This window comes from Delphinus delphis, chromosome 16, assembly GCF_949987515.2.
Source record: "Delphinus delphis chromosome 16, mDelDel1.2, whole genome shotgun sequence".
In the NCBI taxonomy this organism is placed as follows: domain Eukaryota; kingdom Metazoa; phylum Chordata; class Mammalia; order Artiodactyla; family Delphinidae; genus Delphinus; species Delphinus delphis.
The window spans coordinates 55,672,845-55,694,782 of NC_082698.1; the positions used below are offsets into that span (position 1 = coordinate 55,672,845).

The 21,938-nt window shown below is 50.4% G+C and overlaps 1 protein-coding gene across 18 annotated transcripts in view; it reads left to right on the top strand.

Moving 5' to 3' along the window:
• The window catches only part of KCNMA1 (potassium calcium-activated channel subfamily M alpha 1), a 739,336-nt gene that overhangs the window by 213,154 nt on the left and 504,244 nt on the right, over nucleotides 1-21,938 (top strand). For all 18 annotated transcript variants that reach the window (XR_009522457.1, XM_060034718.1, XM_060034719.1 and 15 more), the window contains exon 2: nucleotides 8,220-8,381. Coding sequence is in view for 17 of the 18 variants with exons in the window: in XM_060034718.1 (XP_059890701.1) it covers nucleotides 8,220-8,381 (162 nt within the window). In the remaining variant the exon portion in view is untranslated. The remainder of the gene's footprint in view (nucleotides 1-8,219; nucleotides 8,382-21,938) is intronic.

A 21,938-nucleotide genomic window follows, 5' to 3' on the forward strand; every position in this document is an offset into this window, starting at 1 on the left:
CAGAGTACCTATCTCTTCCCTCCTCTCCCTTTGCAGAGCTCTCACTGTGAAAATCCCAGCTGGCGGTGCCCACATGCTGCTTTATTTGCTTGAGCTGCTTGAGGTTATCGGCCTAATCCCTCATATGCAGGGTTATCGGTACCTGGGAGAATCCCAGGGCTGGGCCACCTTTCCAGGATATGAAAGAAGCCGTTGGGGGCAGGGGAGGGCGTTTTCCTCTTGGCCGATTTGGAAGGAGTCGGGGGGGGGGGGGGGGGTGGCGGCTGGAGGACCGTTTCCCAGCCTTTAGGCCTGGTGAAGACCTGACGCTGAGGGACAGGATGGTGGCCTGCACGGAGGTCCTGGAAGCCCCATGGGTTTATAGGTGTTGATGCTCAGGCGTTTCTGGGTCTTAGGGCACAGGATGCCATCATCATTGCCATGAAATAGAGCCTCTTCTAAAAGCTGAAACAGGCCTATGGGTTTTTACTCAGTGGATTTCAAACGTTTCTTCCTCAGAAGACCCCTTTACTCAGGTGCGGTCTAGTACAGAACCTTAATAGGTGAAAACGGCTCAACGTAGTGGTGCTTTGATTTTCATGGGGGCCAGGGGCCTTGCCGCCTCTGCCGTCCCTTGCTAATCCACTAAGGCACCTGACAGAACACAGTGCTGGCCTCTAAGGGACAGAAAACTATGGGTTTAACCCACTGTTTCCCCTCATTTTCCAGATGGGGACTCTGCTCACTCAGAGAGGTTAAGCGACTGGCCAGGGCCACAAAGCGTGTGCCTGGCAAAGCCGGGGCTAGAATGCAGGCCTCCTAACTTGCAGCCCAGAGCTCCTGGCCCTGCTACTATCCCTCTAATAGGCGACGAGGACTTACGGACTCCTGCTTTGTGGTCAGCTGAGGGCAGCTGCGCGCCAGGCTGCTGGGTCGGTTTTGCTGGGTGAGAGGGGACAGGGAGAGGCGGGGGGCTGCTGCTGGGGATGGGGTGAGGTTGGGGGTCTCAGGCAGACTGAAGCAGGATCCGTCAATGCAGGCTCAGGAGAAATGGCTTTTTGATGTCGACCAGGGAGATTTGAGGACCAAGTGGGACTGTGAGACACAAGGGGAAGACAGGTGGAGGTTTCCGGGTCCTTCCTTTCCCCACAGCCCTCTGGAAGTTGAGCACCCAGGAAATGCCCCTTAGCACCAAGGCCCTGGGCAGAGAGAGGTGCAGGCCTGGGGCTTCCAAGGACGGGAGATGCTCTGGCCGCCGTGAGTGCCCCACCCCTCGGGTGCCCTGGGCCCTGCAGTCTTGGGCCAGGATTCCCTGTTAAGGATGCAGATGGCATGAGGGAAGCCGGGAAGCCATCTCGTCCTTCAGCAGCATCTGTGTAGAGAACCTCAGTGCTGAGCAAGAGACCATGTTCATTTCCCATCTGCTGCTCTGCTCCACGAAGGGTGGTTTTTGGTTCCAAGCCGGTTCTTGGTAGAGAAAAAGAACCATGTTCCTCTGTCCTTGTTTTAACCACCCTCTTAAGGCACAGGGACCTCGAAGAAGGGTCTCTGCAGTACACGCAGCAGAATTAAGAGTTCCTGATGGTAATAAGCCTCTCCTGGGCACTTTGTGACAGCCCGGAATCCTTCTGCGCGCGTTATCCCCGGGAGGAAGTCAGCTCAGGTGCATGTCTCTTCTTGGTGTCAGACAGCGGGGTTTAAATTCCGACTGTGTCTTCCTGGGCCAGCTGCTTAACCCCTCATCTGCCAATGAGCGCATTCAGACCCGCCTCGTAGAGTTACTGTGATGATGCTGGTTATCGTTACCATCATTACTTGTTAGTAATGTTACCTACTCTAGTTATCGTGCTTGCCAGCAGTTGACTTCCCATCTGCTACAGCTCTCCTTCCCTCCCTCCCTTCTTTTTATACTTCTACCATCCCTCCCTCCCTCCCTCCCTCCATCCTCCTCTCCTTCCCTCCTTCCCCCTTTCCCCCTTCTTTCCTTCCTTTCACCAAGATGTATCAAGTCCTTGCTTAGTCTGAGCTCGTAATGTTTCATTGTTGAGGATACAGCGGTGAACAAAAGAGACGAAAATGCTTGCCCTCGTGGAGCTTACAGTCAGTCAGTGATGATTAAAGTCTTCAGCCTGCCAGGTGGTGGGATAAATGCTCTGGAGGAGCGTGGAGCATAGATGAGGAGTGATGGGATCGGGGAGGGCTGGGGGTGGGCAGGGAAGGTGGGCAGGGAAGTGCTCACCCATACGGTCAGGCTTTGAACAGTGTGAGGTGAGGGGGTAGCCAGTGCAGTCAGCCCCAGCTTGGAGAGGGCCTGGAACATTCTGGCAGCACAAGGAGGCCAGTGCAGCTGGAGCGAGCAAGGGAGTGAGTGGGAGGCTTGTAGGATGACGGCAGGAGCAGGCAGATTAAGGGGTTGCACTGTGTGAAGTCTACGGCTTGTCCTTCGACTGGGATGAGAAACCCCAGGAGGGGGTCGGCATGGCAGCGACATGATCTGACTTACATTTTGAAGCGTGGTTCTCCTCCCAGGCAATCACTGATTAAACAACTTCCCTTTCTAACTGACATGTAACTAAACCCGAGGCAGACTTGGAGCTTTGCAGGGAGTGGGTGGCCTCAGCAGGGATGATCAAGGTGACTCTGGAATCCTCCTCCATCCCTACAGGTGTGGTGCCCAGGGTGGCCTTGGCACCTGGGGGTGAGTGAGCCCAGCTGGGCAGGAGTGGCAGAGGCTCATAGGGAGGGTGTGGCCAACACAGCGGGCCACCTGGAAGGACTTGGCAATGCCAACATTCTGTTCGTGCCCAGGGAGATAACCAGGGCCTGCCCAGCAAGGGGCAGGCAGGTGGGGATCTGAGAGTTGAGCCATGATGCCATCTTTGCCCACCCTTCATAAAGAAGTTGGTACTTTCAGAAAGTGCTGTGCTCCACCTTACCCCAGATTATATGGCGGGATGTATCCCTATTTACAGAAGAGGCTTTGAGAAATGAAATGACTTGTCCAAGGCCATCTAGAGAATCTGGACTTGGGTATCTTTTGATCCTCAGAGCTCTTCCTACCACACCACAGACTTGAGGCTCCCAGTATACTGGGTCCAGTGAAGGAAGGGTGAGAGACAGAGACAGCGAGACAGCCTGGATCTGAGGACCAGAAGCGGTGGGGTCCTGGGGTTAGCACAGGCCTGCTCTCCCACGCTGGGCCAGGGCAGCTCCCGCTGCTGGGGAAAGCTGGGACGTTTGAAGATGAGACGTGTTGCCCTGTGGGGCTCCCACACCCAATCCCCCATACCAGGCCAGGTGGAGGTTTCCGCTGGCCCTGGGAACACTTGGGCTCCAGATTGCAGGCTGGTGAGGCAGGGATCTGCTTGGGAGTGATGGGTTCCCTTGGGCTAGATTTGGTGGAATCATCCTCTTGGGGAGGCAAAAAGAAGGAAGAGAAACAGAGCCAACTGGGGGTTTGTGTCCTGGCTTGGTGGTTCCCAGGTAGGCAGGGTGGCACTGGGCTGTGACGTCCCTCCAGGCCCTCCGTATTCGGGGTTGGCATCTGAAGGCATGGCTGAGCTTCCTTCTCAGGCTTTGGTCTTCGACCTGGTGCTTCGGGGGAAATGCCCAAACATCCAACAGGTACGTGCTGTGGACAGTGAGCGCCTGGCAGGTGACTGTGGTCCAGTCAGGCCTTTGGCCGCAGGGGACATAGTAGGGGCGAGGCCCTCCGTGGCCATGTCAGAAGTCACTGAGGGGGACGGCGAGAAGGCAAGAAGGGGTGAGGCCACGTGCCCAAGCCCGGCCTGTGAGAGGCCGCCCGTGTGGGCCTGCGATGGCAGGGGGCTGCCTGCCAGCCTGCTCCCGTGTCCATGCAGCCTCCTGTGCTTGCAGCGCACCCTACAGCCCCCCCCATCCTCCAGTCCGGCACTGAGATTAGAGACTGTCAAGTGTGTCCTCAGGAGGCAGCTGCGGCTTCTTTTGCACAAGACTCTGGTGGGAGACAGGGCAAGACGGAGCCTCGGGAGGGTGGCCGCGACTGGACCTCCGCTTTCCAGGACATCCCCAGGCCCCGCCCAGTCTCGTCTGTTCCCTACTCCTCCCTCCTCCTTATTCCTCTCTTCCCTCAAAGGCCTCCTTTTCTCCGTTTCAGAAAATCTCTGATGGTCTGTCTGAGGCTAGGGTAGCTGGAGCCTGTAACTGGTGGAGTTCTCTCTTACACACACACACACACACACACACACACACGCTCTCTTTTTCTCTCTGTCTCTCTTTTTTCCCAGAGGATGAGCAGGAATCAGGGCCAGTTCACTCCTGACACCAGGGGGAGCCTGTCTGGCCCAACTCAGGAGTCCTCCCGGCAGGGTGGCGGGGTCCTTCTCTACAGTGGGAAGTGGAAGGTGTGGGGATGGATGGACGCCCACTTGGCGGGGCACAGGAGAGAAAGCAGTGTACTGGGACCTGGGGGGCAGCCTCCCTCTGGTCCTCAGTCGCCTCATCACAATAGGAAGTTGGTCTAACGGAGCTTAGAGTCAGAGGGATCTAAGAGGTCACTTGGTCCAGGGGTGACTCTCTGCAGGAATCCCTGCCCCCACTGTCCTGGGGGAGTGCCACACGGCTCCTGCTGGAACCTGTCCAGAAGTTGGGCATCTTACCTCCTGGTGGCCTGTTACCTAGTTGAAGCCTCATAGCTGTTAGAATCGACACTCATTTATCCTCTGTTCTGTAATTATTTATTACAGTGTCCCTCACAGAGCCCCCAGTTGACGGCGTGGTTTTGACTGAATATCCTTGGAGCCAACCCGTCCCACAGCAGCTGTAACTGTCACGCCCCAAGCCCTGTGCTGAGCACTAGTGCATTGCTTATCTGGCATAAGCTTCACCACCACCTTCCTGGGGTCTGCATGCCTGTCCCCATTTCACATGCAGGAGGCTGAGCTTGTGAGCTAACATGTCCCGGGTGGCCAGCTTGTAAGTGGCAGAGCAGACCTAAGGCCAGATGGGCTTGCTGCTTCCAGCCCGAGTTCTCAGGCTCTGTGTGTCTTCCCCCGAGAAATACCTGCTCTCAGTTGGCCTGTCTGTAAAATGGGGATAATTCCACCTGCCTGTCGTATTTATTACAAGGTCTAAGCAAGGTAATGCAGAGGAGGCACTTAATTTTTACTTGCTGGCCCCCAGTTCTGGCTTGGTAAATGGTGGTCAATCGCTATTGTAATGGGCTCTGTTCCTTACCACTCCTCCCCCCAAACCCACCCCGTGTGTCCCCAGCAAGACCACTTAACCTCTCTGGGCCTCCGCCCCCTTTCTCTGGAGCAGGAGTTACACCTGCTCCCGATGAGGGATGCTTGGCCAGAGTGAGGTCAGTGGTGCAGAGGGGCTTTCCCTCCAGGCCGAGGAGCGCTGACGTGGTGGCCTGGCGTCAGGCTCTGCAATGTGCTCGCCTCCCTGCTCCCCCAGCTCCCCACCTCGAGTCCTGCCTCCACAAGTAATTAATTATGCTCACAACATCTTGTGTAAGCAAATAATAACGAGAGCATTATCTCCCTTTAGTCCGTGTTTTTCCTTGCCTATTGTAAAGTAATTAAAATAATGAATGACTTGTAAAACAGTAGGTAAGAGGGCTGGCAAGAGAGCTTATCTGCCATATACCTCTTGTGCTCTGAATTATTGACGCATGGAAACCACTGTGACTGGAGAGGACTCCCTGAGTCCCGGCCCTTTGCATGCCATTCCCTCCTCCAGGGTCAGCCAGGATTGAGGAGCAGAGAGCTAGCTGGTCCTTCAGGCCCCCAGGCTGTGGCCCTGGACCAGCTCAGAAATGTCTCTGGGAGGCACTGCTCAAAAGGAGCCATAAGAGCCTCTGATTTGAGGGTCTTCTCTTTGCCCTGATCTCTTCCTCGTCTGGGCGAAGGGAGAGGCCAGGATCGAGCTGAGGGTTACGATTCATGTTCCATTTCACATCGGGGCGGTGATGATCAAGCCAGGTCAGAACGATTACAGGCAGTGGTGCTCGAACTGGGCTTCCCAGAGCAGCAGCAGCAGCATTACCTGGGAACTTGATAGAAACGGGGGTTTGCAGGTGGGGCCCAGCCCTCTGTGTTTTCACAAGTCCTCCAGGTGGTTCTGACGCTGCTGAAGTTTGAGAACCACCGCTAGAGTGTCTGCGCTTCCAGGAGAAAGAGGGAGGTGGTGAGACTAATTCATGAAATGCGTACTGTGTGCTGTTGGACACTATCTAATCCGACCAACACCTATGGGGCAGGCAGTATGGTCCCCATCTTACCAGGGACGGACAGGAGACCTGCATCTACACCTTCAGTTACTAAAGGGTGCCACGCATCAGCGTCTCTGTCTCTTCCAGGACACCCACCTTTGCAGTTTCCACGTGGCTGAGACTTGGGGCCCTAACAGGTCATTGGGACTGGCCTTAGGTGGCTTGGGCAGCTGGCTCCACAGATGTCAGCAGGCGGCCCCCAAATATGCCCCCCTGTGCCCCTGCCCCAGGCCTCCTTTTTGACTATTCCAGCGCTGGAGGGGCCAATACACTTGGAAATTAAACATGAGCGCCTGGTGTTACTGATGTTCCGTTTGCCCAGCGTCCCTGGGGCGGGGTGGCTGGCGGGGGAGAACCAGGCATCAGGAGCAGCTTCCTGCCTGCCTGCAAGTCCCCAGGAGGATGACTCACTCAGTGCCTCCCAGCTCTCCTTTCCTCATTCTGGCCCACCCCCACTCACTGCAGATCAAGATTTTCACCTCTGCCTTTGGATTTTCCTCCTCACTCCAATTCACAATGATCCCCAGGGTCAGTTTGTTTTGTTAATTCTAGCATTTTAAATGATGAACATAATTTTGCTGGCATCTTTTTAAACATCTGTGTCTGCAAAAATAATCTCAGTGGTTATTTGAATAGGGGGCCCAGTTACATTTAAATTTTAGACAATGAATGTGTTTTTAGTGTAAGTATGTCCCATGCAATATTTGGGACATACTTATACTGAAAAATTATTTGTTGCTTAGTTGAGATTCAAATTTTGCTGGGTTTCCTGTATTTTATTTGGCAACCCCTAAGCCCAGGCTCTATAGTGAGTGAGGGGCTGACATTCATAACCCTTTTTATTCCTTCTTTCATATTTATTGAGCCAGCCATATACTAGGCTCTCTTTTAGGCACTCAGGATTCAGCAGTTGGGGGAGGCAGACTGTAAATGAAATAAGTAAGAGAATTATGGAGTGTGTTAGAAATTTTAAGTGCTTTGGAGAAAAACAAAGCAGAAAGGCAGTGCTGTCAGAAGACAGTTGGAATTTTAAAAGGGTAGCCAGAGAATAAGTATTGAAAAGGTGATATTTGAGCAAAGATTTGAGAGAGGTGAGGGAGTAAGCCATGACCCTCTGTGGGAGAAGAGTATTCTAGGCAGAGGGCACAGTGCACGCAGAAGTGTACAGTTTAGGACCCCATGTGGGGCTCAGTTATCTGATGAAGTCAGCCTTGATCCTCAAGCACATTTTTAGGTACAAAGGGGAATTTATTTTCTCCTGTAACTAAACAGGTCTGGTGTGGATTTCAGGCACAGCTGGATCCAGGTCTTCAAATGATGACATCAGTATTCTGCCATTTCTAGTTTCCTCTGTGGTGGCTTCATTCTCAGGGAAGGATTACCCTTCTTATTCTTTCCAGCAAATGTCCCAGGCTTGAGTCATACTGGGTTGGCATGGGATCGCATAACCATCCTTGGCCCAATTGCTGTTGCCAGAGGGGTGGACTGATCTGATTGACCAGTCTCCATTTCTGGAGAAAGGGTGGACCTTCAGTCCCTTTTGAACCACACAGACTGAGATGAGGAGGAGGTGGGGTTTTTTTTTTTTTAGGAAAGTAGGGTGCGTCTGTGAGAAGGGTATGAAGGCTGGGCAGGTGGAGATTACAGAATGCTGACCTCACTTCCTGTCTAGCCACTCCGTGACCCTAGACAGGATGGTTTCCCTCCTGAGTTTTATGACTTTTTTTCTTTAAAATCAGAAGAGAATAATTTTATTCTTCTTTCTTTCACAAAGATATTTTAAGAGGAAACAAAGGAAAGATCCTTTTTAAAAAGATTAAAAAAAACAATCAAAGCCATAATCCGTCCTTCTTCCCAACCCCTGTACCTTCAAGCCAGTGCCCACCTCAGCGGGGGCCCGTCTAGCTTTGATTCTTTTGGGTAGGTTGTGTTTTTTAAATCCACTTGGTGGCTACGTCTCAACCCTTGTTCTCTCTGTTGCCAGGAGGCCCAGAAGATTAACAATGGCTCAAGCCAGGCGGACGGCACTCTCAAGCCAGTGGACGAAAAAGAGGAGGCGGTGGCAGCCGAGGTCGGCTGGATGACCTCCGTGAAAGACTGGGCGGGGGTGATGATATCTGCCCAGACGCTGACCGGCAGAGTCCTGGTGAGTCCCCAGCTCCCTCCTCACACGAGGAAGTCTGCTCTCTGGTCCGTGATCTCTCTGTTTATGGGGATGTGATGTTTCGCCGCGTCTTCTCCAGGCCATTGGCTGTTGGGAGGTGGGGGTGAAGGGCGAGGGCTTACGTGTGGTCATATGGTCGTGGGGGGGTCTTGGTACACAGCTGAGCCAGCGATATGTGGGGCATTTGCAGAGTGGGCCACTGTTTGGGGCAGAGAGGGTCTGTTGGAGAGGATGTAGAGCATTTCCTCTGCTAGCAGAAGAGGTGTGCACGTGCACACACACAGTGCACACACAGACACACACGTGCACGCTTGACAGTCTTGGAGAGGAGAAAGGGTCAAAGAAACGTGTGCTCAGGATTCTGCAGAGGCTCCATAAATGCCGGAATCCAGGTGTGTGTGTGTGTGTGTGTGTGTGTGTGTGTGTGTGTGTGTGTGTGTGTGTGTGTGTGTGTGTGTGTGTGTGTGTGTGTGTGTTGGCCTTCTGAGAATGTTTGTGTGTGTGTGTGTGTGTGTTGGCCTTCTGAGAATGTTTGTGTGTGTGTGTGTGGGCCTTCTGAGAATGTTACTGTTGTCCTCTGGCCTCCAGAGTTTTCTAGTCTCCTGCCCTGTGTGATCAGGGTCCTGCTCCTGGTAGAAATCCTCAATCATGCTGGTGGTGAAACTCGTGGGCAGCCCACCTGAGACTCCTGGCCCCGTGCTTGGAGCGTTGCTCCTGTGACCTTGCTTCTGAGGAGGCTGTCTCCTAGCCCACCTGCAGCCCAGGCTCGTCCTGCCCCTCCTCTGTGCGTTTCCCACATTCTCTCTGATCTGCTTGTGTGGGGCTTGGCTTCACTGACGGGCCTCCTGAGCTCCTGCTTCTTGGCAAGGATTGTGGGTGGTACAAGCCTGTAGTGACCAACCATCCCTGTTTACCTGGGGGGCCTGGGACATGGTTCTTTGGGTGCAAAGACTGGGAAAGTTGGGGGCGAACAGGCACGAGTCAGTCACCCTGGTCAGGCCAGGCTCCTGCCGTAGGTGGGCTCCTTCCCTGGGTAGCCCTGCCCACCAGCTTTCTTGAGTCTGATCAGAGTCAAGAGTTTCCCTGAGAAGGATGTCGCATTCCAAATAACTTGTCGTGATTCGGGAAGCTGTTTTGTATGGGCTGCCCTTCCTGGACCTGATGCTGGGGCACGGTCACGAGTCATTTGGCTCAGAGGTAGAATGAATGGGGGTTTCCAGATGGTTGGGGGGATCAGAGATCAGGCAGGGAAGCTGGAAGATAGATGCCATCGCTCTTGATGTTTCATGGCAAAAACTCAGTGGAAGGTGACCATAGATGTTGGGAGATGGTGAAATTTCACCGATCAGAAGCCTCCTTGGGGGAAACTCCACATTATGTTTGGGATAAATATCTCACAAACTGCTTGAGGGAAGGAGTAAGTCACTGAATGTCATGCTTGAGTCACAAAGGTGGTGGCCTAAGAGCCTTCAAGGAGAACAGGGCTCTGTTAACTGAGGGACCAGTGGGAGCTGCGCCTTCTGAAGAATCTGGGTATGAAGCCCTGGCTGATGGTAATTGGTGGCAACATCGAAAGCGGAGCAACTTAAAGCTGGGATTTGGGAAAGGAGGAGAGAGAAAGTTGCTGAGGCCAGTTGCTGTGTGGAGGAAGACGGAGGGGGACAGTCTGGGTCAGTGGGATCCACGAGAGACTGGGCAGCCCTGAGTGTCTCATGAGGAATTGAAGGTGGCTAGTCGTGGGCTGTGCTGTGTGACCACCACCCTCATCCCCCCTCCAGAGCCTTCTGTAAAGTCCCTGTTGCTTTTTCACACTTGTGTGTGAGTGCATTCTGTGTGGAAAACTTAAGGAGGTTGAATTCTGGGTCTGGGCATTCACGTGGGATGAAAGAGAGGCAGTGCATTCTCTGTGTACGGCGGTGATGGATGGGAAACAGCAGACAGTTTGGTTGTACACATGTGCTGCCTGGTGCTTCCCTGTGGCCACCGAGGACCATTCTGATTATCTTCATCAACATCATCTAAGAGATACATCTAAGAGATACTGAACACCAACTCTGGGCCAGGTGCTTTTTCATCCCCGTGAAAAACAAGGCATGATCCTGATTCCGTTGCACCGTGGATGGAAGCTATTGAAGGAATGTCTGGAGGAGAAATGCTACGAATACACACATTGCGTGTGAGTGTGTGGTGGGGAGGCTGAGTGGGGGGAAGAAGGGGGTCAAGAAAGCCTTCACAGGGCTTCATGGGGAGAAAGCCTTTGAGCTGAAACTTCCATTTCAAGATGAACCGAACACATTTGATGATAGCAATGATATCAAAAATAAAAACATAGCCGAGCTTGAAAGCAAGGGACTACTTAGTGGGCCAGAAGCTGAGAAGAACACCTAATAAAACACAAGGCATTTGAGTTGAGCTTGGCAATGTGGGTTAGGATCCTGAAAGTCAAAGGAGAGGAAATGATTCCACAGTGGGGGAGCAGCAGGAAAAGTGCATGGTGTGCTGTGGGAATGAGGCCTGGGCTGCCAACACAGAGGCACCTGAGGGGCAGTGAGACTGGGAAAGTGGGCTGGAGACAGCTAGTGAGGTCTTTAAATGCCGAGCTTAAAGACTTTGGACTGAATTTTGCAGGAAAAGGAGATTTTGAGGGAGGGGCATCATGATTGGTGATGGTGCCGAGAGAAGCACAAATGGGCACAAATGGGCAAGTTAGAGACTAAATTGGTGAGGCAGGAGCTCAGGGATGCTAGGCCGGTTGGGACAGTGAGCTCCTGGGTCAGGACACAACAGGAGAGCATTGCTGCAGTGGACCCGGTGAGGCAAGGCCTGAGCTAGCACCATGCAGCGGAGGCAGGTAGGTGATGTGTGTGATATTTGGAAGTAGAAGCCCCAGGCCATGTGCACCCAGCAGCCCCCTGGATACTACTGCTGACGACGACATTATTAAGAGCATCTTGGGAGCCAGGCACTGCGCTAAGCCCTATACATTATAATCAGGTTGAAGGGCAAGGACCATGTTGTATTTGTTGTGTATCTCCCATTTTGCTGTTGTGTTGTAGGGGTTCATGACGAGGAAGCCACAAAGCCAGTCTTATCAGTGAATTCATGTCCATTTTACAGTTGAGAAAACCGAGGCCTAGGAAGGGCAGTGAAGTGACAGAACGAGGCTCGTACCTGCAGGCCTCCAGACTCCCCGTCCAGTGGTCTTCCCGTGTCGTTACTTCCCGTTTGAAGATAATACCTTCTTTTTGAAGCCCCTGTCAGCTCTTGCTATGGCTATGACCTTTTGACATTACTGTCTCTGAGCCAATTAGGTCCTGAGGCTGCTTGACCTGATCCTTTTAACATTTGTGTGGACAAGCATGGTGCACCCAGGCCTCCTTGCCTGGGATTGCCCATGAGGCTAGCTGCTCTCCGAAGGTCTCCTTGGGGAAAATGCTGCCTGGGCTGCTCTGGTGCACTCAGGATGGAGCAGTCCCACTGCCCAGAGAGCAGGCAGCTCAGAGTTCAGGTGGTACCTTCAGAACAGGCCTCTCCTTTAGAGAAGGCAGGTCCTTGCTCTGAGCAAGGAACAGATTTCATATTGCAGTCTCCATGCTCAAGGGAAAGTACCTCTGCCTGTTCAGAACTGAAAGCTGTGTTTGTCCTGAACTGCCCCAGTGTTTATCCTTGCAACAGTGGGACTCAGGCGAGACTAGACACCAGCTTTGCGGTTTCCCTTTTCCATGTTTAATGTGTTTTCCTTGATGCACAGCTCAGGAGCTTGGGCCCTCCACATCTGGGCCCCTTTCTCACCTGTCTCATTGTCACAGGTGAGAGTTTCAGAACCAGGGCATGGTGGGTAAGGCCCAGCTGGGGAAGGATTCACCAAGACAACCTCAGCGTATCAGTAGATTCACTGGTTGTCCAGGATCTCTCAGATGAGCACGTCATTCATTCAGGAAGCACTTATTTCTCACCTGCACCAGGCGCTATTCCAGGCGCTGGGCACAGGACAGTGAGCACCTGAGATCCAGGGTGTGAATTATTTATGTTGAAAAGCTAGATAAAAAGTTGTAGAGCTCAGTGTAAACAGTGACAAGTGCGCGTCACCATTTGCAGGTGCTTTTAATAGTTAACACTTGGAGCTTCATCATCAAAGTGAGAAACAGTCCTTGACCAGTTCGCAGAATATCCTGTCTTTGTCTTGTCTCTCTCTCTCTCCTCGGCACTCAGGCTTAGCTTTACAAAAACAGCAGTACTGCATAGGGCCTTCTCTAGGAGCGATGGCTGAGGGATTCTGTGTCAAAGTGCACCCCCAAACTGTCAAGGATTACTGCTTCCCTTATCTTTTTGTAAAAGTAAAAATATTTATTATTTTCTGATTCTAAAGTTGGTGTGTGCTGAATTCAAAATTTGGGATACCAAATTTTGATCAGTTTGATCATTTGATATACCAAAGGATGGTCACTTCCACTTTGGGATTTGGAGTTGGTCCACAGTGAGGGACATTTCAGTGTTGCAGTAAATGCCATTGAGATGCCTCCCAGCTGTTTGGGTGTTGCTGGGGACTTTGTTCACTACATCTCACGTTATCTGCTTCTGCACAGACGTGGGTAAGTGCTTCGTGCCAGGATTGCTGTGGTCGTCCTGGTGAACCTCCAGTGAACAATCTAAATTGGGAAAGGGATCCTGGCCCTTTTTCTGTAGTGGCTGCTGGGAGCCAAGTTTGTGGCCCATTGAAACTACACAGCATCTCAGGGTTTGCCTTCTGTGTATTCACAGCCTCCCGGCTTTGTCTTCAAGTGTATCCTCTCATTTCCCTTTTGCCTCCTATTTGAACTTTACACGTGTGTGGTTATATGCTCCATAGAGCTTTGTGAGCTGAATGGAATCTTTCTAAGTAAGGCAGTACAGGCAGACCTCGGAGATACTGAAGACTCGGTTCCAGACCACTGCAATAAAGCGAGTATCACAATAGAGCAAGTCATATGAATTTCTTGGTTTCCTGGTGCATATAAAAATTATGTTTACACTATACTGGAGTCTGTTAACTGTGCAGTAGCATTATGTTTTTAAAAAACACTGTACATACCTTAATTAAAAAATACTTTATTACTAAAACATGCTAATTATCATCTGAGCCTTGAGCGAGTCATTTACTAACATCAAAAGATCATTGATCACAGGTCATCATAAGACATGATGAAAAAGTTTGAAATATTGTGAGAATTACCAAAATGTGACACAAAGGCATGAAGTGAGCAAATGCTGTTGGAAAAATGGCAGCTACAGACTTGCTTGAGGCGAGGTTGCCACAAACCTTCAATTTATAAAAACAAACAAAAACAAAAAACACAGTATCTACGAAGTGCAATAAAGCGAGTTATGCCTGGATATATAAATAAAAAGGGCAAGAAGCACACAGAGTGGGCTTTTGTATTGTTTGGTTGTACTTTATAGGCCAAAACTAATATTAGAGATAGTCTAGTTCAGGGTTAAGTTTTTCTGTAATGGGCCAGATAGTAAGTATTTTAGGCTTTGCAGGCCATACTCTGTCACAACTATTTCACTCTGCCATTGTAGTTTGAAAGCAGCGCAGACAATACATGGGTGTGAGTGTGTTCCAGTAAAACTTTATTTATAAAAACAGGTGGTGGGCTAGATTTGTTTCATGGGCCAGATTTGTTTCATGGGCCATAGTTTACGATTCTTGGTTTAGTTCAACTCCTTATTTTATAAACTAAGAAACTGAGAGGCAGAAATTGAAAGAAAAATTTTAGGAAGTGATTTCCTAAGACAGTATAGTATAAGAGTGACACTGCTAGTGAACCCATTTATAATGGGGAAATTTATGGACATACAGATACATACAGATAAATACAGGCACACACACACTCATACCATCTCCATTAGCCCCTTGTTTCTGAATATTCTTATTAATTTCCACATTAATCTCAGAGTGACTGTCTCCTTAAAAAAACTATGTATTGTGGACAAGCATGACCTCACCTCCAGGTGTGAGCAAAGTCTGTAAATGGCTGGGCTGTGTAGCTGCTCAGCCCCTGTACAGATTCAGTCTTTTGTGCTCACTTCAAAGACTGGTCTTGCCAATATAGCTGTCAGCTCCTTGAGCAAAGATAGAGCCTTTAGAATGACTCTCTTTTGCTTATTTTCCTCATATTCCCGTGCTACTACATTTAAATATTGCTCCAGGAAACATGCACATCTACTCCAGGAACTGAAAATATATGCTACTTGCTTTACTGTCTGGGGGATGATTTGTTGAAATAAGGAGGAAGAAAAATGCCAGTCTTTCCCTTTATCTTCCTAAATACACTGCATGTGTGGCATTTTATATTAACATAGTATGCATAGCCTGGACCGTTCTATCCTTATCTCCTAGGGCCCCAAAGAAAATATGTAACAAGTACGCCTTTCAAAGAGAAATAATCCTATTCGTTTAATAGAGTTAAACAGATATGTTCACTCCTGTGCTGTTTGCACCTGAAATTGGACAAGTTGAACAAAATGGAGGGCACATGGGCACAGCTTAATCACATAGGTGACATCATTGACTTTGTTTCTCTCTTTAGGTGCCTCCTGGTGCTGGTGACAGTTCTCATTAGCATCCTCTACTTTTTGTTTTCAGTGGTGCCTGGTTGCAAATTCACACATACCTCACATTTCCATCTCACTCTCTCTTCCTCACCTCTGCTCCCTTCCCTTTCCCCCTCCCTTTTTTTTTTTTTTACATTTTAGGCAAATCTACATAAAATGTCTATATCCCCTGCAGATGATGATGCCCTATGTAGCAGAAAGATCATAGGTTGCATGGGCCTGTATTTTTACTAAGAATGCCTCTATAGTGAACAGGTAGATCCTGCTTTATGTGCAGTTGGGAATAAATTTGAGATCGTTTGAGTTTATTTTAACTCTCCTAAGTGAGACTTCTTTTAAAGGAACCGAGTGGTAATCCACCCCCTCCCAGGACTTAATAATGGCTCTTCATTTTATCCTGTGCATAAATAGAGTTTATATTTGGGGTATGAATCAGTAAATCAAAGAAGGTATGCTTTATTTATATTATTAAACGTGAAAGTTTGTCTTTGATGAAAGGCGCACTAGATTGCACTAGATTTGTTACCTGGGACCCAGCATCATGGAGTGAGAAAACGAGTCAGAGAAGTCACTTGAATTCAGCTGGAACCCATGGTAGGTAGTGAGCTGCCTGTCACTGGAGATGGTCAGAGAGAGGCAGGATCTCATTTGGTGGCGCCGTTGCTGACGGTTGGTCAGACTTCATCCTCGTGGCTTTAGTTGGGTTATGCAGAAAACTAAGATGTCAGAGACGCTCCAGAATAAAAATGCTTGCCTGGAAGTTGAACAGACTTTCTCATGCCCATTTTGAGATTGTCCAGTGTGTATCAGCGTGTGAGTCTTGAAGAAGTCCTGCAGTAAGAAAGCAGAAAGACTTTGGCCCAGCATTTCCCACTCCTGTTTTACCAGGAACCCTTTCCCCATGAAACGTCTGTGGGCATCACAAAGGACACACTTTGGGAAACATTTAACCAGCCCAGGGATTGTCAAACAGTAACCCATGGGCCAAATCTGGCTCACTGCCTGTATTATACAGCTCACAAGCTCACGATGGTTTTTACATTTTTAAATGTTTTTTTAAAATAATCTAAAGCATGTTCTCTGATATGTGAAAATTATGTGAAATCAAATTTCAGTGTTCACAAACACAGTTTTATTGGGCCGCAGCCATGTTCTCATTTACATATTGTCTGTGGCTGCTTTTGCAATGCACTACGGCAGCAGAATTGAGTAGTATCCACAGAGTCCAAAATATGCCGCCCCAAAATAGTCACTGTGTGGTCCTGAAACAGAATGCATTTGCCAACTCCCAATCCGGATCTTCACGTTCCCCTTCCGCTCTGTGACTGGCCAGTGTAAGTGGCCAACAGGACTTGTTCCCATGATTCAAGGCAGTGGATGAAATGTACCATCTAGCCCCTTCTTACGGAGACCCTCTACATTTACTTCCACAAGCTCAACTAAATGATACGGTAGAGATGGGGACACAGAGGCCAGAGCCAGGTGGCCCCCCAGATTCCACAGCTGGCTCAGCATAGGAATTTCCCCTTCCCAAGGTCAGTGGAATGTGTCTGGGAATTCTCTAGCAGGGTCACGTTCTGTCTCCCCCTCCACCTGCCTGCGTCCCCTGCAGTCAGTGTCCCCCAGGCCCCGCCCGGTAGCCCAGCGTCTAGTGCCTACCATGGAAGACACCCCGATCCAGACCTGCAGGCCAGGTGCCTCAGCCATGCCAGCTGCCGGGCTGTGCTTCCGGTCTGCAGGCCATATGCTCTGTGTGCCAGCTTCTCTGGCATATTCTGTGAAGAGCAGCTGTTAATTTTACTAGCTGGGGGGTTGGCTCCTCTGGCCTCCCGCCGTGAGAATGAAGGAGAGTTTCAGAAGTCAACCCCCGCAGGGTTCTGGAGAGAGGAAGAGCCTCCTGGCACAGGTTCTGGAGAGAGGAAGAGCCTCCTGGCACAGGAGCACCTTGCCTCGTCCCGGCTGTTCATCCCTGGCTCCCACGGCCTCTGGTGGCAAGTATGGGGTTGGCCAGGTCAACCCCCTACTTAGGCTGCTGCTGCTTCTCTCCTCTGGGGAGTTTGCTGGGAGTGGGTGTCTGTTTTGTTCTTCTGTCTCATCCGTTTGTTTCCTTATCCATCTATGGCCACTCGTCCACCCAACCCACGTAACTTCATTGGTGTTCCCTGGCACACAGAACTGAATGTAGCACCCGGTCAGTGGATGCCCGATGAATAAGGCAGGACCCCCAGGGCTTTCCCTTGTCTCTGTTCACTCTGTTTCAGCTTCTCTGTCTGGGCTGGGAGATAAGAGTCCTGCCCATGGCTGATCCAGCGTCATCTGAACTGGGGCTTTTAGTCTTTTGCTCTCCATCTGGTCTGGTGTCTCATTTGATTGGAACCAACAAGAAGGATAGATGGAGCATTAGCATCCCCAGATCGCCAGCTCCTGCTTTTCCTCTCTCCCTGGGACGTGCATCCTTGGGAAGGGATGCCTTGGCCCGTGGAGGGCTGCTGTGTGTGGTACGGCAGGGCAGTTAGGAACCCAGCTTCTACAGTCATTCTGCTGAATCCCACCTCTGCCACTCTGTAGGGCTTTTCCTCTGGGCTAGTTGCTTCATTTTGGTGCCTCAGTTTCCTCATGTGTTGAATGAGCATAATAATAGTCCCTGCCTCTTAATGTCGTTAGGAGGGTTTGATTCATCGACATATATGAAGTGTTCAGAATAGTGCCTGTTACGTGGTTAGCGCTTAATAAACATTTGTTGTTATTACTTTTGTTATTATTGAGTGAGCCTAGTCACCGTGTCATGGAGGAAACGTGCTGGTATGGAGACACACAGGGGTAGGGAGTGGAGGATAAACCCTTTCCTGTGGCAGCCCTTAGACCTCCCCAAACCTCAGATGTCGTCTCAGAGTGCTGAGCTACCGCTGGGCGTGGCCATCTGAAAGGGGTCTGAGTATCCCAGGATCCAGGTTTGGGTCCAGCCAGCTGATGATGTTTGGGCCATGCACACAATTCAGGCTCTGCCGTTTCTGAAGCTGGCTCTTACCATTGTCCAGTCGGCCGGGAAATTCTCACTGCATATAGCTGTCGTGAGCTGGCGGGGCCGGAGGGCTGGCTGGGCTTTCCCTGGGAGCTGTACATTGTAGGCACGTGTGTCACAGGAAACACCCTGGCAGTATGACAGATGAATCTTGTGGAAAGAGGGTCAAGTGTACTCACTCTGGTTCCCGTATCCAGTCATCCCTGGATGTGGGGTGAGACTGACAAACACAGGGCTGGCTTCAGAGGGCACGTCAGCACCCTCTGATGTGGGGAGATGTCTTTAATGTCCATTCTGGCAGGCAGCAACCACAAATCCGTTGGAAGGGTGCAAGGAAGTGCGTTAAGTCACCGGAAGATAAGGACACAGGTTCTACTGTACGTGCCAGGCATCTCCTCTGAGCCATTCATCCGTTTCTTCAGACATTCCTGGAGCACCTGCGAGGTGTCAGACGCTATTCAAGTCACTGGACACATATTGGTTCTTCTAGCGAAATCTGTAAAGTGAAATCATCCCAGGTGTTGAAAGTGAAAATGTTACGTTGCATTTTGCTACAGTGCTTCTGGGCGGCAAGGTTTTTGAAGTAGTTTGGTGATAAATCAGAGTCTGTGATCTCTCCATCCATCCTTGGACAGGCCTGGCGGCCCAGGTCTTCTAATCCTGATCATATATCCTGTGTCTTCCTGCTACTGGACACAAGGGACCTGAGTTTAACATTATATGACTAATGTTAAACTAACTCTCTCCCTCCCTCCCTCCCTCCCTCGCCCTCCCTCTCCCAGCCAGTAAAAGCTGGTGCCCCCTGGAGGCTTTGTAGGAAACGGAACACCTGTATTTGGAGCCCACCATCTTGGGCTGGGACACTTTTCTCGCCTAGCTTTTCCCCCGGGGCCTTCGGGGAACGCTGATGGTTTAGCAGCCCCTATTTGTCAGAAAAACATCCTTGTGGACTGAGACTCTCCTTGGAGCCTCCACTTCAGCTGTGAAGAAGTTTGTTTAACAGGGAGACTCAAAAACAGATGATGATGATGATGACAAAGTTACCAGCCATTGTCGTTGCCGGGAAGCACGTGCTTGGAAAGTCACACTTGGGACCACAGGCGAGCTGATGCTTCCAAGTTTATTTACTAGGCCATGTTTAGGAGGAGGCAGACTGACTCGTGCCTCCAGGCCCCAAACACCCCAAATTCGTACACTAAAAGCCTCATTTTTAGGTACAGAATGAGGCTTTTTCCAGAAAAACAACTACTTGAGAAGAATGACAACAACAGAAATCCACCATTTGCCCTAAAAATTTTATTGCAGAAAATGTTCCCGTGTGTTTGAGTAGTGAGGGAACTAGGACAGGACATTTGCTTCTCTGTCTTTCTTTAGGAAATTAGGGCACTTGAAAACAATTAAATGCACCCAGGCCTCTTAAGCACCAGGGCTATCTTTCTGCTCGTCTAATTAATTGTAGTTCATAAAATTGGCCCCGTGCTGACATGGAAGGCACAACAAAGCTGAGGATCCAGGGGCCTGAGTGGAAGCTTGGTTCCTGCTTCACAAGCCTCTGGGGACACAGATCTTTCCTGGGGACATCCGGGTTACCTGTAAACTGTACGTGCCTCCTTCCAGGGCAAGCAGACCTCTGGGCCTTCCTTGTTTGTTGGAGGTGGGTTAATCGGGACAGTAAATGGACTGGGCATATGCTGCTTTCTTGTACCTGTAGAGAAGCCAGGATCCAGAGAATTAATCTGAAGGGTTGAGAAACCGTCACCTTCCCAGACTGCTTTAGTGAAGAGGCTTTTCCCCATTTTTCTCTTTTCAGCATTTTTTTCTCCCTTCATTTCCTGGTGGCTGTTGAGGAAGCAGCTGTCCTAAGGGAAACAGGGAGCCGCTCATTGAAAGGGAGAGAGGAAGACAAGGCCCTGTTCCCACATCAGCATCCCTCAAATTTTGGCTTTGCTTACACTAAAAATAGCTTGAAACGGAGGCCAAATGACAAAAAAGGGGCATTTCACAGGGCAGAGGCTGCCGGCTCCCACATGAGGCTGCTGGGCGTGTTAGCCTCTGGGCCCCAACTTGCACAGGAAGGCGAGGGGTGTGGAATCCCATTGGGAGGGGGCCAGACCATTCTTCTTCTGTGTCATGCGAGATCTATCTGGAGTTAATTCTACTAGTCGGGCACTCAACCTTCTGCCTGGGCTTATGGCCCAGGGGTGACAAATAACTTCCTGTGAAGGGGGAGCAGCTGATTGCAGGGGCTGCTTAATCCCACAGACCCCTGCGTGGGCTCCCGGGGAAGCTGCCATGAGGCGGCTTGGTTTCTTGGTCATCTTCGACCTCTGCAGGAAGAAAGCTTAGATCATCAGAAAGAAGGAAAGGAGTTTACTCACCTAGCTTCAAACAGTGTGTCAATCTGGGCCTTGGGGATTGGTGATGGTGTTCAAGATCAATTTGGGATATGAGAGCAGAGGTGACCATCGCTTCCTTTCATCTGAGAAACCGTGATCTGCAGAAAACTGTGTTTTTTTCTTTAATAATGTTTTTTTAATTTTTATTTTTTGGCTGCATTGGGCCTTCGTTGCTGCATGCGGGCTTTCTCTAGTTGTGGCGAGTGGGGGCTACTCTTCATTGTGGTGCTCAGGCTTCTCATTGCGGTGGCTTCTCCTGTTGTGGAGCATGGGCTCTAGGCGCACTGGCTTCAGTAGTTGTGGCACGCAGGCTCAGTAGTTGTGACTCGTGGCCTCTAGAGCATAGTCTCAGTAGTTGTGGCACACGGGCTTAGTTGCTCCACAGCATGTGGGATCTTCCCGGATCAGGGATCGAACCCATGCCCCCTGCATTGGCAGGTGGATTCTTAACCACTGCTCCACCAGGGAAGTCCCAGAAAACTGCATTCTTAATCCGGGCTCTGTCGTGACATTTCTGGTGACCTTGGACAAGTCCATTCCCTTTTAAGGTTTTGATGTGTCTGTGGATAAAACGAGGGAGTAGCAATAGTCTGTTCCCTTGAGTCCAAAATGTTTCTGTGTTTTCTCATTCCCTCTACTGTCCTTCAGTCAGCAAAGGCAGCAAGGGTCTATCTCAGACCTGTGGTGCCCTTGGCAATGTGCTAGGCACTGGGAGAGCTGCAAAAGGAGAAAGAATAGTTCTTTCTTAGCTGCTAGAGCACCTGGAGAGATGCAGGAAATAGTCAAGGACCGATCCTGCCTGGCTCTCCCCTGGCTTTGCGTTTCATTTAAAATAAAAACATAAACTCTCCTTGTGTCATTAGGCCTCTGCCTGTCATTTGTCTCCTGTGATTCTTTTCCTCCTGGACTCCTTTCCAGGTGCATCTCCATATGCAGAGAAGGGAAGCATCTGGCAGCAGGAGCAGGGCCTGTAACCATGGAGTTGAGCAGGAGGAAGGGTGCCTTAGGAGGAGGGGTCACATCCTAAAGGGCCAGTTCCTCCCTGGAGAAGTTGGCTTCTTTTACATCATTTCAGTCTTGGATGCCCCTCCTTGAGCCATCTTCAGATAGTCAGAAACCTCTGAGGGGATCACATTTTGACTTGGTAACCCCACTGGCACCAGAATCGGCTTGAAGAGCCTTCTTTCCGATTGAGCAGCCTCTGCTTGGGGCGACCCTGGTTGAGATATGGCCTCTGTCCTTTGCTGTTTGCATCACTTTGATGGAAGTGCTGTTGGAGAAAGTCTCGGAGTTCTTGCAAAGTCTGTTCCTCTTCTGGTCAGAAGGAGCTCCATCTCTTCGTACCTGTAAACGTTTCATAAGAGGCACGTTTATATAAAATAGGGACTGGCAGAGGCCCCCAGGAGGGGTTGTGGAGCAAGGAAACGTTACCATGGTAAGAGTCATTTTTTACTTTCGGAGCAAGGTAACTGATGTACCCAGGGGGCCGGTGGGAGCTTCCAGGCTAACCCCCAAATGTACAGC